The 23613-nt window shown below is 32.8% G+C and overlaps 1 protein-coding gene across 1 annotated transcript; it reads right to left on the reverse strand.

Moving 5' to 3' along the window:
* Positions 1-8632: 8632 nt before the first annotated feature.
* On the reverse strand, positions 8633-9952 carry LOC132602135 (defensin-like protein P322). The gene is made up of 2 exons (XM_060315133.1): positions 9736-9952; positions 8633-8881 (listed from the first exon to the last, which is right to left on the reverse strand). Exons 1-2 carry the CDS (start codon positions 9797-9799, stop codon positions 8712-8714), a joined length of 234 nt encoding a protein of 77 aa, XP_060171116.1. The 5' UTR covers positions 9800-9952; the 3' UTR covers positions 8633-8711.
* Between the last annotated feature and the right edge of the window lie 13661 nt (positions 9953-23613).

Raw genomic sequence — 23613 nt, forward strand, 5'->3', positions numbered from 1 at the left:
TATTTTCCTCCAAAAAATATTTTTACTTCTTTTTTCATGTTTGATTGGTCAATGTTATAAAAAATATTTTATCCAAAAATAAGTACCTTAAGATCATGAAAATAACTTCTCTAGTAAAAGTGAAGCAAAACAAGTCCATAAGTGACATTCTATGTTGATTGACTTCCCACCCAAGGGCGGATTTAAAGGTCGGCCAGGGTGTTCACCCGAACACCCTCGGTAAAACATTTCACTGTATATATAGGGTAAATTTTTTGAGTTTATGTAGATATATATGTTTTGAACACCCTCAACAATATGAAAAAGGCTAGCTCAGCAGTTTCCGAACACCCTGTATGAAAATTCTGGATCCGCAACTGTTCCCACCCCCGACCCCCAACAACCCCCCCCCCCCCCAAACTCCCACCCCTCATCCCCCTCGAGTCCGGAACCTAAATGACCCCGAAAAAAACCAAATAGACCAAAGTAATGCATGAAAAAAAAAACTGTATTTGACCTTTAACGCATAAATTTTATGCGTTAAAGATTTAACTTCGTTACACACCAACAAAGCACTATATTATGCAAAAAGGGATCTTCCTATTATGAGCATGCTTGTCCATTAAGTTACCTAGCCACCAAGAGTACATGACCCCTTAGTTGTCATCTTAAATAGCTTAGCCATTAAGCATATATTTTTCCTTATAAATAGTGGTCATATGTAGAATTGAAAGAGGAGCAATACAATCTTATATCTCTCTACATATTTCTTCAGTGTATTTACTTTATAGTTTTTATTTTATAACACGTTATCAGCACGAGACTTTGTTATCTCGAGCAAATACTTTAAAAGCCTCGAAGGTATTGATTTCTTTTTTTCCTTTACTAATGGCAAATCTTTCTAAACGTGAATTTGTTGCCTTAGATATATCCGGCAATAGCTATATGTCTTGGATTCTTGATGTCGAGATTCACCTTAATGCGATGGGTTTGGCAGACACCATCAAAGATAAAAATGAGGCATCAAACCAAGACCGTGCCAAGGCAATGATATTCCTCCGCCATCATCTTGATGAGAATTTGAAAATGGAATATCTCACGGTTAAAGATCCTCTTACGCTGTGGAATGATCTGAGAGATAGATATGATCACCTGAAGATGGTCATACTTCCACAAGCACGTTTTGATTGACTCCATTTAAGGCTACAAGATTTTAAATCTGTTAAGGCATATAATTATGAAATGTTTAAAATTATTTCTCAGTTGAAATTATGTGTTGAAAATATCACTGATCATGATATGCTGGAGAAACCATTCTCCACTTTTCCTGCCTTGAGTATGCTCCTGCAGCAGCAATACCGAGAGATGAAGTTCAAGAAATATTCTGATCTAATCTCACATCTTCTAGTGGCTGAACAACATAATGAATTATTAATGAAAAATCATGAAAGCCGACCCACTGGTACTGCCCCATTCCCTGAAGTGAATGAGGCAAATTTTCGCCATTCTAGGCATGGAAGAGGTCGTGGCCCCAGTCGTGGTCGAGGAAGGAATTTTAATCATGATTCTCGTCTTGCACCAAATAATACCCTTCACCACCAGCAGTGTAAAAGGAAGGATGAAAAGCATGAAGTTGTGCAAAAGAAAAATTCAGAAAATAAATGCTTCCGATGTGGAGGAAAAGGGCACTGGTCACGTACCTGTCGTACGCCAAAGCACCTAGTTGAGTTGTATCAAGCCTCACTCAAAAAGGCAGAAAAGGATGCCGAAGCAAATTTTATTTCTGAAGATAATGTTGAGCCCATGCATCTAGATGTGACAGATTTCTTTGAACTCCCTGAAGGGAAAATAGATCATCTGATCGGTGATGGATCTGTAATAACTTAGATATTTCATACATGTCGTTTGTATTAGCTAATGTGGTTATGTTTCCATAGTTATGTAAATAAAGTGTGTGTAATGCTTTGTTTAATAGTAATATATGTAATAAAGTGTGTGTAATACTTTGTCTAATCATAGTATCTACTTCGATGTTTATTTTGTCTATTCTTTCGTTTTGAAAAATATATGGAAAATCCTCAAATATTATTTGGATCAATGACCAATCATGAAGATATTTGTGCGATTGATAGTGGAACAACGCATGCTATATTCAAAGATGAGAAATACTTTTCTCACTTGCGTAGAAAAAGGGAAAATATTAATACAATTTCTAGAAATTCGAAATTAATTGAAGGCTCCGGAAGAGCTACTATATTTCTACTTAAGGGGACGAAACTTGTTATAGAAGATGTGTTATTCTCTTCTAGATCCCCAAGAAACTTGTTGAGTTTCAAAGATATCCGCCGTAATGGATATCACGTCGAGACATTAAATGAAACAAATGATGAATATCTTATTATTACAAAGAATGTCTCCGGCCAGAAATGTGTTTTGGAGAAATTACCAACTTTGTCTTCTGGCCTGTACTATGCAGAAATTAGTACAATTGAAGCGCACTCAATCGTAAACCAGAAGTTTAACGATTCAGGAACTTTTGTGCTTTGGCATGACCGAATGGGTCATCCTGGATCAATAATAATGAGACGAATTATTGAAAATTCAAATGGGCATCCACTTAAGAACCTGAAGATTCTTGAAAGTAGTGAATTTTCATGTGTCGCTTGTCATCAGGGCAAATTGATAACCAGGCCATCACCAATGACAGTTGACGTTGAATCTTTTATTTTTCTAGAGCGTATACATGGGGATATATGTGGACCTATTCACCCATCTTGTGGGTCATTCAGATATTTTATGATTCTAATAGATGCGTCTTCGAGATGGTCTCATGTGTGCCTCATATCGTCTCGCAACCTGGCGTTTGCGAAATTATTGGCACAAATAATACGCTTATGGGCACAGTTCCCAGATTATCCTATAAAAGCTATATGTCTTGATAATGATGCAGAATTTACATCCCAAGCTTTTGATGATTATTGTTTATCAGTTGGGATAAAGGTTGAACATCCTGTAACACATGTTCATACCCAAAATGGCCTTGTTGAGTCATTTATTAAGCGTGTGCAATTGATCGCAAGACCATTACTTATGAAAACACGGTTGCCTACAACCGTCTGGGGTCATGATATCTTACATGCAGCATCTCTTATTCGTCTCAGACCGACTCATTATAATAAATACTCCCCGTCACAATTAGTATTTGGTCATGAACCAAATATTGCTCATCTCCGAATCTTTGGTTGTGCTGTATATGTGCCTGTAGCACCACCACAGCGCACTAAGATGGGCCCCCAAAGAAGTTTAGGAATATATGTTGGGTTTGAATCACCCTCCATTATTCGCTATCTTGAGCCATTGACGGGAGATTTATTCACTGCCCGATTTGCAGATTGTCGATTTGATGAAACAAATTTTCCACAATTAGAGGGAGAGAGAAAATAAATCAAAAGAGAAATTGCGTGGAGAGTTCCATCACTATCTCATTTTGATCCACGTGCCCCTATATGTGAGCAGGAGATCCAGAATATCATCCACTTGCAAAAAATAGCAAATCAAATGCCAGACAGATTTACTGATTTGAAAAGAATAACTAAGTCGCATATCCCTGCAGAGAATGTGCCTATTCGAATTGATGTTCCAAATGGACAATCTACTAGTGTCCTCTGAATCTCATCCACGCCTGAAGCGTGGTAGGCCATTGGGCTCCAAGGATAAAAATCCTAGAAAAAGAAATACAAACAATGATCAGAATGACACTATGAAAGGATCTCATGAAGAGATTCAAGATCTGATTAATCCTGATATTCCTGAAGAAATCAGCAAACCCGAGACTCCAGTGAGTAAAGAACTATCATTAAGTTTTACTGGTGATGAGGGCAACTTGAATCGTTCGAAAATTGTGGTGAATAGTGTTTTTGCATATAATGTTGCACTAAATATTATGAAAGGTAGTGAGGATCAGGAGCCTTAATCTGTCGAAGAATACCGACGAAGATATGATTGGCCAAAATGGCAAGAAGCAATTCAATCAGAATTGAATTCACTTGCTAAACGTGAGGTTTTTGGACCTGTAGTCCAAACGCCTAATGGTGTAAAACCAGTTGGCCACAAATGGGTCTTTATACGGAAAAGAAATGAGAGAAATGAAATTGTGCGATACAAAGCACGCCTTGTTGCACAAGGATTTTCTCAAAGACCCGGCGTCGACTATGAAGAAACGTATTCACCAGTTATGGATGATATAACATTTCGATACCTCATCGGTTTAGCTGTCTATGAAACCCTTGAAATACATTTGATGGATGTGGTTACAGCTTATCTTTATGGCTCACTTGATAATGAAATTTATATGAAAATTCCTGAAGGATATAAAATGCCTAAAGCATTTGGTTTAAAGTCTCGGGAAATGTATTCAATCAGATTACAAAGATCATTATATGGTTTAAAACAATCAGGGCGCATGTAGTATAATCGCCTAAGTGAGTACTTGATAAATGAAGGATATATAAATGATGCCATTTGTCCATGTGTTTTTATTAAGAAAACAAAATCAGGGTTCATTATACTTGCTGTTTATGTTAATGACATAAATCTCATTGGAACTCCAGAAGAGCTCCAAAAGGCGATTGAATATTTGAAGGAACAATTTGAGATGAAAGATCTCGGAAAGACAAAACTCTGTCTTGGTCTGCAAATTGAACATTTCACAAAAGGGATCTTTATCCATCAATCTGCCTATACTGAAAAAGTTTTAAAACGGTTTTACATGGACAATGCGCATCCTTTAAGTACTCCTATGGTCGTTCGCTCACTTGAAGTGAGCAAAGATCCGTTCCGACCTCAGGAAGAAAACGAAGAGCTACTTGGTCCTGAAGTACCATATCTTAATGCAATAGGTGCACTTATTTATCTTGCTAATGCTACAAGACCTGACATAGCATTTTCTGTTAATTTGCTAGCAAGATATAGCTCTTCTCCTACACAGAGGCATTGGAACGAGATTAAGCATATATTGCGATATCTGAAAGGAACTAGCGATATGGGTCTGTTTTATGCTAACAATAGTAGTACAGATCTAGTTGGTTATGCCGATGCAGGTTATTTATCTGATCCACATAAAGCTCGATCTCAAACGGGCTATGTGTTTACATGCGGAGGTACTGTTATATCATGGCGATCGACAAAGCAGTCCATTGTTGCTACTTCTTCAAATCATGCTGAGATAATCGCTATTCATGAAGCAAGTAGAGAATGTGTGTGGTTGAGATCAGTGATACATTTCATCAGAGAAAGATGTGGCTTGAAGTGTGATACAAAAATACCCACAGTATTATATGAAGATAATGCTGCATGCATAGCTCAATTGAAAGGAGGTTTCATAAAAGGAGATAGAACGAAGCACATTTCACCAAAGTTATTTTTCACACATGATCTCCAGAAGAATGGTGATATTGATGTGCAACAAATCCGTTCAAGTGACAATCCTGCAGATTTGTTCACCAAATCTTTGCCAACTTCAACTCTTGAGAAGATGATATTCAAGATTGGAATGTGAAGGCTCCGACATTTGAATCTTGGTCTTCGTCAGGGGGAGTGAAATACACGTTGTACTTTTTTTTCCTTAACCAAGTTTTGTCCCATTGGGTTTTCTTGGTAAGGTTTTTAATGAGGCAGCTCTCAAAGCGTATTACTAGATATGTGTACTCTTTTTCCTTCATTGAGGCTTTTTCCCATAGGGTTTTTTCTAATAAGGTTTTAACGAGGCACATCATCTAATTAATGGACATCCAAGGGGGAGTGTTATGAGTATGCTTGTCCATTAAGTTACTTAGCCACCAAGAGTACATGACCCCTTAGTTGTCATCTTAAATGGCTTAGCCATTAAGCATATATTTTTCCTTATAAATAGTGGCCATATGTAGAATTGAAAGAGGAGCAATACAATCTTATATCTCTCTACATATTTCTTCCATGTATTTACTTTATAGTTTTTATTTTATAACACTTCCAACAAAATGTCTCCTAAGAGTCTGCCTCAATTTCATTGAGGGAACATTTATTTAGATAAAATTTATTTAGGGAACATTTATTAGCACTGAGGAGTCATTTAGTTATGAATAAAATTTGAATAGTATTTTAGATAAGTACTCTCTCTGTCTCAAATTATTTGTCCCTTTTGTTTTTACATGCCTCTAAAGAAATGTTAATTAGCATGGGTATTTGACCCACTTTATCCTTGTTTATGTCTAAGTTATAATCTCTCTCCATTAAATATTTACTTTATTTATGTGTCATCTCTATTAATGACAAAATTCTATTAAGGATAAAGTATGTCAAATACCGCTACAAGATTTATTTAGGTATTTTACAACAAATTCCTACAAGATTTTTCTATTTATATTATATATAAAAAAAATTATAATTTAGAAAATTTTCCATTAATGACAATTATAGCAAAAAGATGTTTTGTCAATATAAATAAGCAAAAAGATATTTTGTCAATATAAATAACGGAATGAATATTCTCCAAGGGTTTGAGGTCCCTTTCAAGTGTCAAAATACAATTCTTTTGGTGTGAATAACTGTTAATGTCGTTCTATATAATAATGTCAGTACCAAAATACAATATAAATTAATTACGTTCTATAAGGTATACCTTATCGAAGATACATTTACCACTAGAACTAATATATATTTTTCTATAGGTAAATTTACTACATATATTAAAAATATATATCATGATTTTAAAGAAGTAAAAAGAAAAAAAACAAAGCGGGTAAATATTGTGATTATTGAAAAATTGTGTTTTGACACTTGAAAGGGACCTCAAGAGTCTCGGACAATATTCATTTTGTTAATTATATTGACAAAACATTCTTTTGTTATAATTGTCATTAATGAAATATTTTCTAAATTACAATTTAAATTTATTTATAATATAAAGAGAGAATCCTTACGAATTTGTTATAAAATACCTAAATTTTATTAATTATTTTTTTGCAGTATGTGAATTAAATATATCTATAAAGCTCAATTATTTCATTATAGAAAGTCGTCAACTTATCTACTCAATTGGAGTATCAATTTTCACTTTTTTCATCTCGCATAATAATATTTTTTTATCGGTAAATTTGTTACGTAGATTAACAATTTTTCTATAGAATTATATTAGGTACTTTGCTAGAACCAATTAATTACATTAGTCGTTAAATCTTTTACTACCTAATTAATTCATGTAAGCCAGCTTGCACAGGACTTTATTGAAACTTTTAAAAAAAAATGATAAAGAAGTACTCTCTCCGTCTCAAATTATTTTTCATGGTTATTAAAAATAGTTATCTCAAATTATTTGTCGTTTTAAAAGTTCAAGGCATAAGTAATTATTTTTTCACCATTTTACCCTTAGTAGAATTTTTTCATTAATGGGGATGATATATAAATAAAATAAACATTTAATGGAGAGAGATTATAATATAGACATAAATAAGGATAAAGTAGGTCAAATACTCATGCTAATTAATATTTCTTAAGGGGCATGTAAGACAAAAAAAGAACAAATAATTTGAGACTGAAGGAGTACTTATTTAAAATAATATTCAAATTTATTCATAACTAAATGACTCCTCAGTCATTAAATGTTCCCTCAATGAAATTGAGGCAGATTCTTAGGAGCCATTTTGTGGGAAGTTCCCTTTTACTGCCTTCATTCCATAATAAGTGACTCTTTTAGCTCATGCACACCCTTTAAAAAATTACTTCTAGAAAATTGTGAGTATTTTTAATAACTTACCCCTAATTAATGCTTAGAAAAAGAAAAGTTATTTAATGATTCTTGATTATAAATAAGGGTAAGTTTGGAAGAATAGGATTAATTTCTTCTTGAAATCCTAAAGTGTCACTTATTTTGAAATAAAATAAAAAGCCTAAAAGATCACTTAATATGGAATGGAGGGAGCAGCATAAAACGATGCTTTCTCGAACACTATCAGCGCAATGCGCAAGTCATATACTAATTAAATTTTTTATTCGAGGGTCCGAAATTGCTTTACTCCAAAACATCATTCAGAAAAGATCATATTTAAACACCACCCACCCCCCACCCCACAATATCATTCATTTCTACCTCCTTTTCACTATTCAAATATAAATACCTCTCGTGTTATACTTTTGCGCAAATATGCTTGTCATCCGTTAAAGGATCTTGTGCCAAACCTTAAAATAGACATGTCGAGAGCGTGAGATTAATATAGAGGATCCAATTTATTTAAGCAAACCAATGCGCAAACTGCGACCCATAAACCGACTCATCTAAACACATTTGCCTCTACTCAAATACTATCTTAACTCAAATTTATTAAGTTAAAAATTAATAAAATTGAATGACCATTCAAGCAACCAGCTCATATTCTGACATGTTGAGCTCTTTTTCAAAGGATTTTTGAAGAAAACACCTAATCCCCACCCCCCACGCACCCCCTTTCGAATAATTACTTTCTTGCTAATAAAAATAATGTTTTTACTTTCCTTCTTTTATTTAACAAAACAAGAATCAAGACCTCCCCACCCCACATACACATACACATACACTAGACACTACACACAAATTAGAGGACAGAAAACAAATTATCCATAATGTTGCAGAAACAAGAAATAGCACAAACTTTGAACCATCTTATCCAAGAATTTCTCACAAACATCTTTTTTACATATGTGAATAATAATACTTTTAATTAACATGGCTTAGAGCATATGCAACGGAAGTGGGGTCCAAGACATTCGCCATCGGTAAATCCTTCTGCCTCACAGACGTCGAGGCAGTTCTCGCTCAAACATTCCCCCTTGAAATGGCGGCTCGGGGACTGGCAAGCTCTTGCCTCTGCAATTTGCATCGATCCCATCTCTATAAAAACACATTCATGTTAGAGAAAAAGTGAGATTCAAGATTTTAAGTTAATACATCGGTAAAAAAAAAATATTAACGACAGACAACTTTTATAGCTAAATAACAAAAAATTTGTTTGCTAATCCTGTTTAACGATTATTAGAGATTGATTCTCAAAATTATGTTAGTTATGAGCTATTTAATGACAAACTAATTAGCGGCTAATAAATTAGCTATTCATGTTTTTATTTTAAAGTAGTGGATGCCAAATGTATAGTGTACATTAATATCTCACAAAGTATAAATGTTTACTTCCTCCATTGCAATTTATGTGTCTTCCTCTTATTTTTAGTTTGTTTGGGGAAGAATACCAATATTATATTTTGTTGGTTCATAATTTCAACATTCTCCCATTACCCTTAACAAAACCACTTCTTAATTAGACATAACATGTGTAACAATATAAGTTTTCAAACGGTATTTTTACTATATTACACACATTTTAATTAATTAAAATTTCCAAGATTCAAAAATTTTCCTTACATTCTTAAATGTTGAATCCAATCAAAGACACAAAAATGAAACGGAGGGAGTATTTAGATATGCGCCCCTGCTAAAAAAATATATTATGATATGACAATAGTGACTGCTTTAACACGGAGCCCCCAATATAGTGAAATGGTCAAAATCTTTTCTATCAATACTCTTTAACAAAGGTCTCAGATTTAGGCCATTTGGATGATGAATCTCTTGGTAGGAAGTGTTTTATCCCTGAATAACCTTTATCAACGTGATATCGAAAGAATCGGGCTAATTAATTTCAAATATAGAATGCTTAAATTAAAGTATTGATAAGGAAGAAGAAGTCAAACCAGTAGCCATGACAAGCATTGCTAGAAGTACCACAGTAGCAAAGTAACGCATGGAGTGTGCCATTTCACAGCCAAATATTTGAGACAGAAACAATTTTGATATAAATGAGAAAGTCAAATAATGATATCCAAAAAATAATTTTGGTTTGTATATTCCTTCTCCAATTGGAATCAATAAATAGATACGGTGATTAGCTTAAAGTAGGAAACCATAAGTCATAACTAAACGGAAATAAAATAAAAATATCATATACAGAGAATCAACTAATATAAGGAACCTAAATAATTACTCCTTTTTTCCATTTTACATATACTTCCAATTTCACTAAGATCATAAAATAAATTTTGATGAGATGAAAGTAAATACATGAAGATTACGGTAATCCACTAGACCGCTACATTGATGAGGGGGTTGGGCCCTGTTTAATAAGATTTGGGCCAGAAAAGAGAAAGGTCAGACAAACAATCGGCCCATAATAGATTTTGGGCAATTTGCAAGATTGTCCTTCACTGGGGTGGTCTTTAATTTTTATCCCTCAAATTGGTGGTCTTTAATTTTTTTACCTTCGCTAAAAATCCCTTGGTTTCGGGTTCGAACCCCCGCTCAGTAAAAAATTAAAAAAAATCACAAGGCAGAGTTTTGCATGCAAAGGTAGAGTTTTGTCTGCTTCAAGTAGAGTTTCAAACTATGCCTTAAGGCAGGATTTATTTTTTTCCTTACTCTACCTTAAGGTAGAGTTTTGTATTCAAACATCTGTCTTGCAATTTTATTTTATTTTTACTGAGCTAACATTCGAACCCAGAACCTCGGGGTATTAGGCGAAGAACAAAAATTAAAGACTAGCCCAAAAGAAGAGAAATCCGCACGAAAAAAAGATATATTTTCTACGGCATGATTAATGTATAGTGGCGGAGCAAGAAAGTTAGTCTGGACTCAACTAAACCCAATAAGTTTAGTCAAAATTTTGTATTAAAATATTAATTAAATGTTAAACCGACAGTTACAACCATCTGCATTGCCTTCCTAAAACTTAGATCCCATGAAGTTACAAATTATGGCTCCACTCTGAGATAATAAATTCTGGACATCAAATGATTAAGCGGAAGAAGTATATAGGATCATCAGTTCGTTCATGCAGAAACAATTTTGATTATAATGTCATTAGATAAGTGAAAGGATGACATATAATGAAGTGAAAATAACATATTGTGGATATCGTTACAAAAACAAACTAAACTAAACTTCACTCACTTCACGAGTTTAAAGGTGGAACAAAAGTGGTGGTAATAATTATACTATAATTTGCCTTTACTACAAATTGAATCAATTAAAAAAACATGAGCTTGTTTAGTGGTATTGATTTGGTCTTATGCATTCATCTCGCGGTATAAACCCGCTAAACTTATTCGGATATATTTAACGATAGTCTATTTTAAATATGAACTCTTACATCACAATTCATTTCAATGTTTATCTTGAAATAGTTTCAATGAAAGAAAATATTTACAACAAAAAATGCATTGCATGCCTTTTAATTTATAAGCTTTAACAACCCCATAAGCAAGAAGCTACAAATCATTAATTGTTTCATAAGTTATTAACAGACAACAGAAATTCTTTTTCCATTTTATATAATCTCATGGTCAAATTATTTTCAAAAATAGAACACTTGTTTAAATCAAAAAAGGTATTGATGTGGCACAATCGTGAAGAAACCCTTGAGAACTAGTTCAAAAGTAGAGAAGAAAAATCTAATTTTGCTGTTCAGATTTCATTTTGGACAAAACTGCTTTACTCCTACTCCTAAACATTATTAGGAAAAGGATCATATTTATCCCCCCATCTCCCCCTCCCCAAAAGTATCGTTAATTTCTACTCTCATTTTCACTATTCGAATATAAATACTTCTAGTACTATACTTTTGTCCAAAGGTGTCTGTCATCCGTTAAAGAATCTTGTCAACCTTAAAATAGACACGTCCAGAGCTTGATATTAATTTAAAGGATCCAATTCATTTGGGCAAACCAATGCGCAAATTGTAACCCATAACCCTATCCGTCTGAACACATTTGCTTCTACTCAAATACTATCTTAACTCAAATTTATTAAGTTAAAAATAAAATTGAATTACTATTCAAGCAACCAGCTCATATTCTAACATGTTGAGCTCTTTTTCAAAAGATTTTTGAAGAAAACACCTACTAAAGTATGTAAAATATTACATACATGATAATTCAATTTCAAAAACTTCCAGAGGTTAGTACCCCCACCCCCTCCCTTTCGATTAATCACTTTCTTGGTCTTAAAAATAATATATTTACTTCAACTGTTTTATTTAACAAAACAAGAATCAAGACCACCGCACCCCCCATGCACATACATTTGACAGTACACACAAATTAGAGGACAGAAAAAATATCCATAATGTTGCAGAAACAAGAAATACACCACATGAATTACGAGTCTATTGCACCATAATTGCATACAATCAAAGATCACGACTAACTTTAGAAAAAAAACTAGCACAAACTTTGAACCATCTTATTCAAGAGTTTCTCAGAAACTTCTTTTTTACATATATGAATAATAATACTCTTAATTAACATGGCTTAGTGCAGATGCAAATGTTGGTGGAGTCCACGACAGTCGCCATCGGTAAATCCTTCTGTCTCACAGACGACGAGGCAGTTCTCGCTCAAACATTCCCCCTTGTATAGGCGACTCGGGGACTAGCAAGTTCTTGCCTCTGCAATTTGCATCGATCCCATCTCTGTAAAAACACATTCATGTTAGAGAAAAGGTGAGATCCAAGATTTTAAGTTAATAAGCAGATAAAAAAAAATTAACGACAGACAACTATAGCTAAAAAAGATAAAATTATTTGCTTATCCTATTTAACGATGTATTAGAGATTGATTTTAAAAAAATTATGTTAGCTATGAACTATTGAGGGACAGATTAGCGACGAATTTCATAGCTAATTCCTGTTTTTATTTTAAAGTGGTAGATGCCAAATGTATAGTGTACATTATTATTCTCACAAAGTATAAATGGTTACTTCCTCCCTTGCAATTAAACCTGGCAACCGGTTGCAATCGGAACCGGACCGGTAACCGGTTAGGGAACCGGCCGGTTCCGGTTAAAAAACCAGAACCGCTTAACCGGTTCCGGTTTAACCGGTTCCGGTTTACCGGTTTGAAACTCCAAATCGGAACCGGTCTGGTTTGGAGTGGTTAAAACCTTTTTTTTTTTGGTTTTTTGTATTATATATATATATATATATATATATATATATATATATATATATATTATAGTATTTATTAGTATATTTTAGGTATATGTACATATGTTATACAACTTTATAATTAAAGTTTAAATATTTACTAACTAACAGGCTAATAGCAAGTCAGCAATACAGAATAGTGCTTTTCGTATACATATATATGTATAACTTAATATATATAATATATATACTTATATATATGTATAACTTATATATACTTATATATATATGTATAACTTAATATACATATGTAAAACTTAATATATATACTATATATACTTATATATATATAAGTTATATACTATATATACTTATATATATATATATATATATATATATATGTTTAAGTATACTATATAACTTATATATATGTATAACTTAATATATATATTATAAGTATATTCTTAATATCTTTTAGTTATTTTTCAAGTATATAACTTTTTTTTTAATTTAAGTAGATGTATATTATAAGTATATTCTTAGTATATTTTAGGTATATTCCTAACTTAATAAAAGTAAAAATATGAACACAAGTAAATAGAAGAAAGCTCAATGAGCCATATATTTTATTCATTCTTGGATAACATTTATTTGCAAGTTGTACTTTTTTTTAACTTGCAAATAATACATGAGTTGTACAAAAATAGTAGAATAATAAAATCACCAATTTTGAACCATTTCGTTAATTTCCCCCACATCATATTCGGTCATGGAAATATCTTCAAAGTCTTCCATTTGGTCCGGTCCACTAGCTATCAAATCTTCAATTTCTTCCTCTTCACCTTGCTCCGCTTCTGAGTTTTGGTTGCGTCGCTCCGATCTAATCCAATTTCGAATGCACACTAGTACTTGCAAGCTAAAGCCGGATAATGAATGTCTATGATCTCCAATTTGCTGTCCTCCTTGGCTAAATGCGCTCTCCGAAGCCACGGTTGATACTTGAACCGTAAGGATATCTCGAGCCATTCTTGAAAGTACCGGATAGCTTGCCTTGTACTTCTTCCACCATGCTAAGACGTCCAACTCATCCAGTTCCTTGATATCCACATTTGGCTGCATCAAATAAAAGTTATATTCATCAAAGTTTGCAGTAGAAGAAGAAGTTGGCTGTGAATGTAAAACTTTTAAACCCGACAAGCCCTTTTTGCTACTCTGAGAAGTAGTAGGGCGTGGAGCAACGGATGTAGCACGTTCTTCCAAACTAGAATAATGAGTAAAAAATTTTCTAAACTCATCATCAATAGCGAGATCGGCTTCAGCTAAAGATGGTTGAACTCCCTCTTCAATTTCTAAAAATGTATAAATTTGACTAACCAAATTTTTAGTATAAGACACTTTTAAACAAGGATTTAAAAGGGAACCCAATATAAATAAAGTTGGGATGGGAAAAAAATACTTCTTAAATTTGATTATCATTTCAAAAATAGCCACTTAATAATCGGGTTTATATTTATACTCTTGTAAAACTCTAGCTATTTCCGCTAAGTAGGCTAAAATTCCGGTTACCGTGGGATAGAATTGTCTAGAAAAAGCAAGAGTTGCATTATAAAAAATTTCTAAGAGGTCAACACATTCTTTAACATCTTCCCAATGCGAATAATTTAACCAATCATCACTATCAGTATTATATTTGTTGTGAACTTGTTATATGGGAATCCTATACTCATATGCTTGTTGTAGCATAATGTAAGTGTAGTTCCACCTAGTCTCAATTTCTACTTGAATTTTCCTAGGTCTAAGATTACTTTCCACACAAGCATTCTTAAAATCTCTAATTCTTCCCCTATTAGCATTACAAAAAAGAAACGCAACAGCATCTCTAACTTTTTGAACAGAATCATCAAAATGCACAAGACCATCTTTAACAATTAAATTTAAAATGTGACAACTACATCTTACATGAAAAATATTTCTTAGCGGAGGACTTAGTTCTCTTTTTATAAGACCTATCGCCTTTGTATTATTAGAAGCATTATCTAAAGCAATACAAAGTGTTTTTCTATAAATGTTAAAAAATCTCATAATAGTAGACATTGAATCGGCTAAAAAATTTCCATCGTGACGACCTTTTCCTTTGTCATATAAAAAATCTATAATTCTTTTTTGCATAATCCAGTTGTCATCAACCCAATGACATGTAATAGCAAAAAATCTAAATGGTTAATACTAAGACCCAAATCAGCAGTAAGACAAACATTACAATTTAAAGAATTAAATACATGGCGCAAATAAAATCTATATTTTTTAAACAAATCTATAACATCGGCTCTACAAGTACTTCTAGGAATACCCTCAAATAACGGATTATAATAACGTTGAATGTAAGTAACAAACCCCAAACCTGAAGGAAAGGAAAATGGTAAACACTCATAAGCTACCATTTTAGCTATTTCTACACGCTTTTTTTTCTTGTCATACTTAAAATTTCTACCGGTTCGTGAGTCTATCGTCATTTGAATCCCCCCCACATTTGAACTCGTTTGCTCTCCCCAAATATCCATATGTTTGGTTCTCATATGACCATTTAGTGTACCCGTTCCACCATCTTTACCAGTTTCTTGCTTAAAACTAAATACTTGTCCACATAGGGTACACGTAGCTGTTTGGTTTTCCCTATTCTTAGTCATAAATTTCCAAACTTTAGCTGTTGGCTTACGAGTTCTAGGCGGTTTGTCTTGTGTATGTGATTGTGCAGGACATGTATCTCCTATGGGATTTTCGAGGGGTTGTGTTTCATCATCATCATCTAAGTCTTCATTAAAAGTGTCGGTAAAATGTTGTTGCATTGCCTCATGACCTAAAAGTGGATTATTTCCACCAGCATCAATACCTAAATTAGGTGTTTCTTCCACAAATGTTTCCTCATTAAGCGCACCCCTAACAATACGACTACTACTACCGGCACCACGTCTTAATCTCTTTGACATTATTAAATAGAATTAATTTAAATCACAATCAAATAAATCACAAGAAAATAAATTACAACAAATTAAATTGCTAGAATTAAATTGCGTAAATTAAATTGTGAAAAATAAATTGCTAGAATTAAATTGCGAAAAATAAAGATAGAGTTGGAACGAAGGTACCAAATTGCCGGATTAATTTCCAACAAAGTGAAGGCGGCTAGAATTGCAAATCCACCAAAGCTACTTCGGATTGTTGCAAAATCACCAACTCCACCAACAATATTATAATTGCAAAATTAATAATTGAAAGTTGAAACTATAATAAGATTTTGTGGCTAATTATTGCAAAGTAACTATAATTGAGAGATTGAGATTTGAGAGAAAGATGAAGAAGAGTGAATTGGTGTGAATTAAAATGAAAATGAAGAAGGGTTTATATAGGGGTGGGGGATGGGTTAAAGTGTTAAAAAAAAAAATTGGGGGCCAAAAATTAAGAAAATGACCGTTTGGCAACGGTCATTTTTGCAAATGGACCGTTGCCAACGGTCCATTAATAACGCACAGGCAGGCGGCCCAACGGCTCCTTTCTTTTTTTTTTTTTTTTAATTTTCACCGGTTAAACCGGTCCGGTTCCGATTTTACCGGTTCCGATTTTACCGGTTCCGGTTTCAAATATATTGGAACCGGACCGGTAAATTTTTAAATGGTTAACCGGTCCTACCGGTTCCGGTTCCGGTTACCGGTTTTAACAGGTTAAACCGAACCGGTTAACAGGTTTACTTGCAATGTATGTGTCTTACTCTTATTTTTAGTTTGTTTCGAGAAGAATATCAATTTTATAAATTTAGTAGGTTCTTAAGAAAAGATATTTTTTTTCTCTTCTCAATATTTGATTATCTTGAATAGTCTAGTAGGAAAGAATTTGTACCTGCATTGCCCATGAAAAACAACATAAGGAGCAAAAGAACTTTATACAAGCGTTCCACCTTTTTTGTATCTTCTAAAGGAATTTTGTTAGTGAGATGAATAAACTAAGCATCAGGCTAATCTTATATACAGATTAAAGTAAATGGAGATAAGATTTTGTAAATACATGAGGATTAGGTTAATCCACAATTTTTTTTTTTATTTTTATGACTAACTTAACTTTTATTAATCACCAAAAATGAAACTTTACAAAACCAGGGTAATCTGCCATACTGGTCGAGTCAATTTAGCTAACTCGACCAGTTTAGGGTAATCCGCTATACTGGTGAAGGATTGGGCCTTGAGAATTGGGGCCCAGAGATTAATAAGAAATGGGCCAGAAAAGAAAACATTTTTTTGCGCGGATTGTCCTTCTTTTGGGGTGGTCTTTAAATTTTGGCTCTTATATTTGTGGTCTTTAAGTTTTGCCCTTCGCTTAGAAAGGTGGTCGAATACCTGAGGTTTTGAGTTTGAATCCCCGCTCAGGCATAAAATAAAAAAATAATTTCGCAAGGCAAGTCTGGGAGACGTGTATGCCGGATTCGGCATACACGCCTTAAGGAAAAACTAAAGTTATGCCGGATCCGGCATAACTAAAAGTCTGCCCCATAAGGCAGAACTTTTCCTTAAGGCATAGTTTAGTTATGCCTTATGGGGCAGACTTTTAGTTAAGGCATAACCAAAAGTATGCCCCATAAGGCAGAACATTTCCTTAAGGCATAGACTTTGCCTTATAAGGCAAAGTTTTAGTTATGTCTTAAGGAAAAGTTCTGTCTTATGGGGCATACTTTTAGTTATGCCTTAACTAAAAGTCTGCCCCATAAGATTGGCACTTATATATAGTATAAATATATATATATTATTTTAGGCATATATTTTATTTTTTTTACTTTTCAAGGCAAACTTTTAGTTATGCCTTAAGGAAAAGTTCTGTCTTATGGGGCATACTTTTAGTTAAGGCATAACTAAAAGTATGCCTCATAAGGCGGAACTTTTCCTTAAGGCATAACTAAAAGTTTGCCTTGAAAAGTAAAAAAAATAAAATATATGCCTAAAATAATATATATATATATATATATATATATATATATATTTATACTATATATAAGTGTCAATCTCAATTTTTGGTCGTCCTCACATTGCAAAAGATGAATTTTGATTGGTTGCTTACTTACACATGTCTGTTACTCCTTGCCTATTCCATTTTTGGCACACACATCTGTTTTTCTTCGGCCCATATGAGGTGGGCACTGCAATATTTTGTCTATTTCGTTTTAGCCCCTTACTCCCTTTAATTTATATTATGAGTATCATATTTTTAACTTTTATATTTAGTTCAAAACAAATAGTAATTTTTACATAATCAAAAGAATATTAATGGAGTAGCTTTTTTCCTTCTTTCAAATTTACCCTTATTTAGATAAATAAATTTTAATATGATTAAGAAATTATATTAAATTGGTGCTATTTAATTAAGGATAATTTAGTGAAATCGTTCCTCACTCTCTCGGAATAAGTATTTATTTAAGGGGTGTGTCCTAGCTAATAACACCATATCATATGAACCGAGTGGAGTTTTAGTTTACCCTTTACATTATTTATCATTATACATTTTGGCAAAATTTAGTCAACTGTGGAGCCACATTTTGGTTTCTTACGGGAGCATTATTAGATCTTATTGATTACTCTCTTCAATTCAATTTATGTGGCACTTTTCATTTTTCAAGAGTTAATTTGACTAATCTTTGAAGCTAAATTAAATTACAGCCAGCTCATACCCAAAATCAATTTAATATTTTACGTTAAACTAAGATATTTAAAAACTATACAAAAGTACTATAATTACAATTTTAACTGGTGATTAATATTTTTAAGTATAAACTATATATGGAGAACCAAATTGATTCTTGAGGTTCATTTAATGAATTTAATATTTTCCTTAATTTCATCTAACACTAAACTTAAATCACCACATTTAACTAACATAAACTCTTGCGGTATGAAATATCATGAGTGAAATTAAAACCTTATAAATACCAAAAATCTATGTCAATCTATAAATAAGGAAATCATATAGCCAGAAATTCATAAAAACATCAAAAAATTCAATTGATGATTTTCATCAAGTTGTAATTATTGTAAATAATTTAGATCATGTTACTTTACAAAATATTGAGTCTCTTGTATCTCTTTGATAATTCTCCTGCCAGACTTCCTTCCCCATAAAAGAAATTTTATTTAAAAATTGTCTAATTAAGAGAAACTTTAAAAATTTAAAAGACTTATCCACAATACATATTTAACATGCCACTGAATTATATTAAATATGCAGTAAAAAAATATGACACAAATTATACTTCTTTTGAAAAAAAAAATTACTACTTTTATATTTTGAATTTGGGCCCGGGCTTAGCACGGGCCTCGTGTAACTAGTATATATATATATATATATATATATATATATATATATATATATATATATATATATATATATATATATATATATATATATATGCCTCAAGGCAAAGTCTGCTGGAGGGGGCAGAGTGAAATTCAAACTCTGTCTTGCTAATTTTTTTTTAAATTTTTGATTGAGCAGGGATTCGAACCCGGAACCCATGAGTTTTATGCGAAGGACAAAAATTAAAGACCACCAATTTGAGGGGCAAAAGTTAAAGACCACCCAAAAGAAGGGCAATTCCACGAATTGCCCAAAAGAAAAAGCCCAGCCAAACAATCAATCATAGTAGAATCTCTACAACTCGATCAATCCAAATCGTTTTTTTTTTTTGCACGAATTGTCCTTCAAAGATGCTGGTCTTTAATTTTTATCCCTCGAATTGATGGTCTTTAATTTTTTCCCCTTCGCTTAAAAAGTGGCCGAAAATATCCGAGGTTCATGGTTCGAACCCCACTCAGTAAAAAAATAAAAATTCTCAAGGCAAGGCTTTGCGAAAATTCTGAGTTATACGCAGAGGCGGATCTAGAATTTAAATTCTAAGGGTTCAACATCTTAAATTTTTAGCACTGAACCATTATATTTCTAAAGTTATGGGTTCATATCTACTATTTATTGTAATTTTAGTAAATTTTTACACATAAATTTATATCTTGCATCAAAAGTTTAGGGTTCAAGTGAACCCCAAGTTATATTGCTCCATCCGCCTCTGCTTATACGTCTACCTTATAACTAAATTCTGCCTTAAGGCAGAAGTTTACCTTTTGAAATTTTGCAAGATAATTTTTTTTTACCTCTTCTTACTCTGTAAAAGTTAGGCTTTACCGAATAGACTTAATTTTGCTACGAACCCCTGCCTTGGCAATTTGTTTTTTTTACTGAGCCGGGGTTCGAACCTCGAGATATTTTAGGCGAACGGCAAAAATTAAAGACCAATAATTTGAGGGACCAAAAATTAAAGACCACCCCCTTGTAAGGACAATCGTGCAAATTGCCTAATCCAAATTAATAGGGCAGTAGGTAGGGGACATCGAATGATTAACAAGGAAAGTACAAAGTGTGCGTTAGTTCATGCAAAAGAAATTTTAATGCCATTAGATTGGAGGTGTGTTTGAAATGGAAAGAAAATATTTTCCGCCAAAAAATATTTTTCACCTTTTTTTTTTTCATATTTGATTGGTCAATGTTATAAAAAATATCTTATCCAAAAATAAGTTCCTTAAGATCACGGAAAGAGCTTCCCTGGAAAACGTGGGGCAAAACAAGTTCTATAAATGACATTATATGTTGGTTGTCTTTCCACCCTCAAGCCCCAACCCCCAACACCCCCCACCCCAAACAAGCACCCCTGATCAACTCCATCTCCAACCTCATAGTATTTGTCTAATATATCAGTATCTATTTGACAATCTTGATGAACTTTTTCTTTTATCCTAGAAAATAATTTTGTAGTTTCATCAACTAACTCTGAATCTTATTGCACATAACACAAAATCTTACGGCAGTATAAGATGAAGGAAATTAAATGATTTTCCCTCCCTACTGACCTTCTTATAAACGGCTGTGGATTAAATTTTGATAATTGATAAAATAAGAAAAAAATTAATATGATCAAGCAAATAAGATAAAAAAAAAAATTCTCTAACATTGTCGGCGCGATGCGCAAGTCCTATGCTAATTAAAATTTATATATACGTGAGCGTCCAAAACGGCTTTACTCGTAAACATTATTCGGAAAAGGATCACATTTACACCCCTCCCCTCAAATATCGTTCATTTCTACCTCCTTTTCGCTATTCGAATATAAATACCTCAGGTATTATATTTTTGCGCAAATATGTCTGTCATCCGTTAAAAGGTCTTGTGCCAACCTTAAAATAGACATGTCGAGAGCTTGAGATTAATATAAAGGATCCAATTCATTTGAGCAAACCAATGCGCAAATTGTAACCCATAACCCGACCCATCTGAACACATTTGCCTCTACTCAAATACTATCTTAACTCAAATTTCTTAAGTCAAAAATAAAATAAATTGAATGACCATTCAAGCAACTAGCTCATATTCTGACATGTTGAGCTCTTTTTCAAAGGATTTTTGAAGAAAACACCTACTAAAGGAGTATGTAAAAGATGAAATACACGATAATTCAATTTCAAAAACTTCCAGGGGCTGAGGCCCACCCCCCACCCACCGATGAATTACTTTCTTGCTAATAAAAATATGTTTTTACTTCCCTTCTTTTATTTAACAAAACAAGAAATAGACCACATGAATTACGAGTCTATTTGTACCATAATTGCATACAATCAAAGATCACGACTAACTTTAGAAACAAACTAGCAGAAACTTTGAACCATCTTATTCAAGAGTTTCTCACAAAATTCTTTTTTACATATATGAATGATAATACTCTTAATTAACATGGCTTAGTGCAGATGCAACGGTAGTGGAGTCCACGACAGTCGCCATCGGTAAATCCTTCTGACTCACAGACGACGAGGCAGTTCTCGCTCAAACACTCCCCCTTGTATAGGCGGCTTGGGGACTGGCAAGTTCTTGCCTCTGCAATTTGCACCGTTCCCATCTCTGTAAAAACAAAATTCATGTTAGAGAAAAGGTGAGATTCAAGATTTTAAGTTAATAAATCGATTTTAAAAAAAAATTAACGACAGACAACTTTTATAGCTAAATAAGATAAAATTGTTTGCTTATCCTATTTAACGATTTATTAGAGATTGATTCTCAAATATTATGTTAGCTATGAACTATTGAGCCACAGATTAGCGACGAATTTCATAGCTAATTCCTGTTTTTATTTTAAAGTGGTGGATGCCAAATGTATAGTGTACATTATTATTATTATTATTCTCACAAAGTATAAATGTTTGCTTCCTCCCTTGCAATTTATGCATCTTACTCTTATTTTTAGTTTGTTTCGAGAAGAATATCAATTTTATAAATTTAGTAGGTTCTTAATTTCAGCATTCTCCTATTACCCTTACCAAAACCACTTCTTAATTAAAAATGACATAACATGTGTAACACTATAAGATTCAAACGGTATTTTAAGTATAATATACACATTTTAGTTAATATAAATTTATGAGATTCAAAAGTCTTCCCTACGTTCTTAAATGTTGAACCCAATCAAAGACCCAAAAATGAAACGGAGGGACTATTTAAATATGTGCCCCCGCTAAAAAATATATATTTTGGTATGACAATATTGCAGCTTTAACACAAAGCTCCCACTGTAGTGAAATAATTTTTGAAAAAGAATATCTATCAAACACTACAAGAAGGTACAGAAATGGCAATAACTTTTTGGCAACAAAAATAATATTATTGACAAAATTTAATATTTGGCAACAACTTAATTTTATTATTGGCATATACGATGAAACTTTTAAAAATGAACTTTTTTTTTCTTGCCAAACAATTTAATTTTGTTATCATATATTGATTATTGTTGCAAAAAGTAATTTTGGCAATAACAGAAAAGTTGTTGCACGTCGTTGCAATAACAACCAATGGGAAAAGTTTATGCAACAACAAAAAAGGTTATTGCCAAAAGTACTTTTTACAACAATAGTCAATACTATAATAACAAAAAAAATTATTAACAAATGTCTTCTTTCTTGTAGTGAAAGATTGATATGAATATCTATATAACATAAATAAGACAGGGTTTGATGAAATTTTGATTATAAGAAATGTTGAGCGGAGTGGAGCACTGGTCAAAAGTTATTTTTGTATTCTCAAGGTCACGGGTTCAATCCCCAGCTTGGGCAACTATTTAAATTTTTGCTATTATTTTCTAAAGTTACCATTTTACCTTCCTTTTTATATTATTACTCAAGTAAAAAAGTGTTTTTACTTCATATTGCATCATATACTTTTCTTTCCTTTATTTCTAATTATACCGAGTCCCAAAAAGTTTTAAAAAAAAAAAAAAAAAAACTCCATGGCTACACTGCAACGATGAACTCATGAGTCATGACAATCAAGAAACTTAGAAACCCATAGTTGATAGCTAAGCTGCAAGCCAGCAATGAACCCATCAAAATCCATCAAGTAAAATTAAAGTCCCAAGTTTCAAAAGGCAAAATCTATTCTCCATTCCCATATTTATTCTCTAATCCCAAAATAAAATATCTCAGAATAACAAGGTGTCCAGTAAGTCTTGAATTCAAATTTCGAACACTCTTTTGGTCTTTTTATTGATTTTTTGAATTTGGGTTTCTGAATTTTATTAGTTTTT

The sequence above is a fragment of the Lycium barbarum genome, chromosome 7 (assembly GCF_019175385.1).
Source record: "Lycium barbarum isolate Lr01 chromosome 7, ASM1917538v2, whole genome shotgun sequence".
NCBI classification, from domain to species: domain Eukaryota; kingdom Viridiplantae; phylum Streptophyta; class Magnoliopsida; order Solanales; family Solanaceae; genus Lycium; species Lycium barbarum.

Excerpts from the sequence above, each read along its gene's own strand:
- LOC132602135 (XM_060315133.1), bottom strand. The coding sequence starts at position 9,799 with ATGGCACACTCCATGCGTTACTTTGCTACTGTGGTACTTCTAGCAATG. Across the intron at positions 8,882-9,735 it reads AATGCTTGTCATGGCTACTG|AGATGGGATCGATGCAAATT; the intron begins GTTTGACTTCTT and ends GTGTTTTTATAG.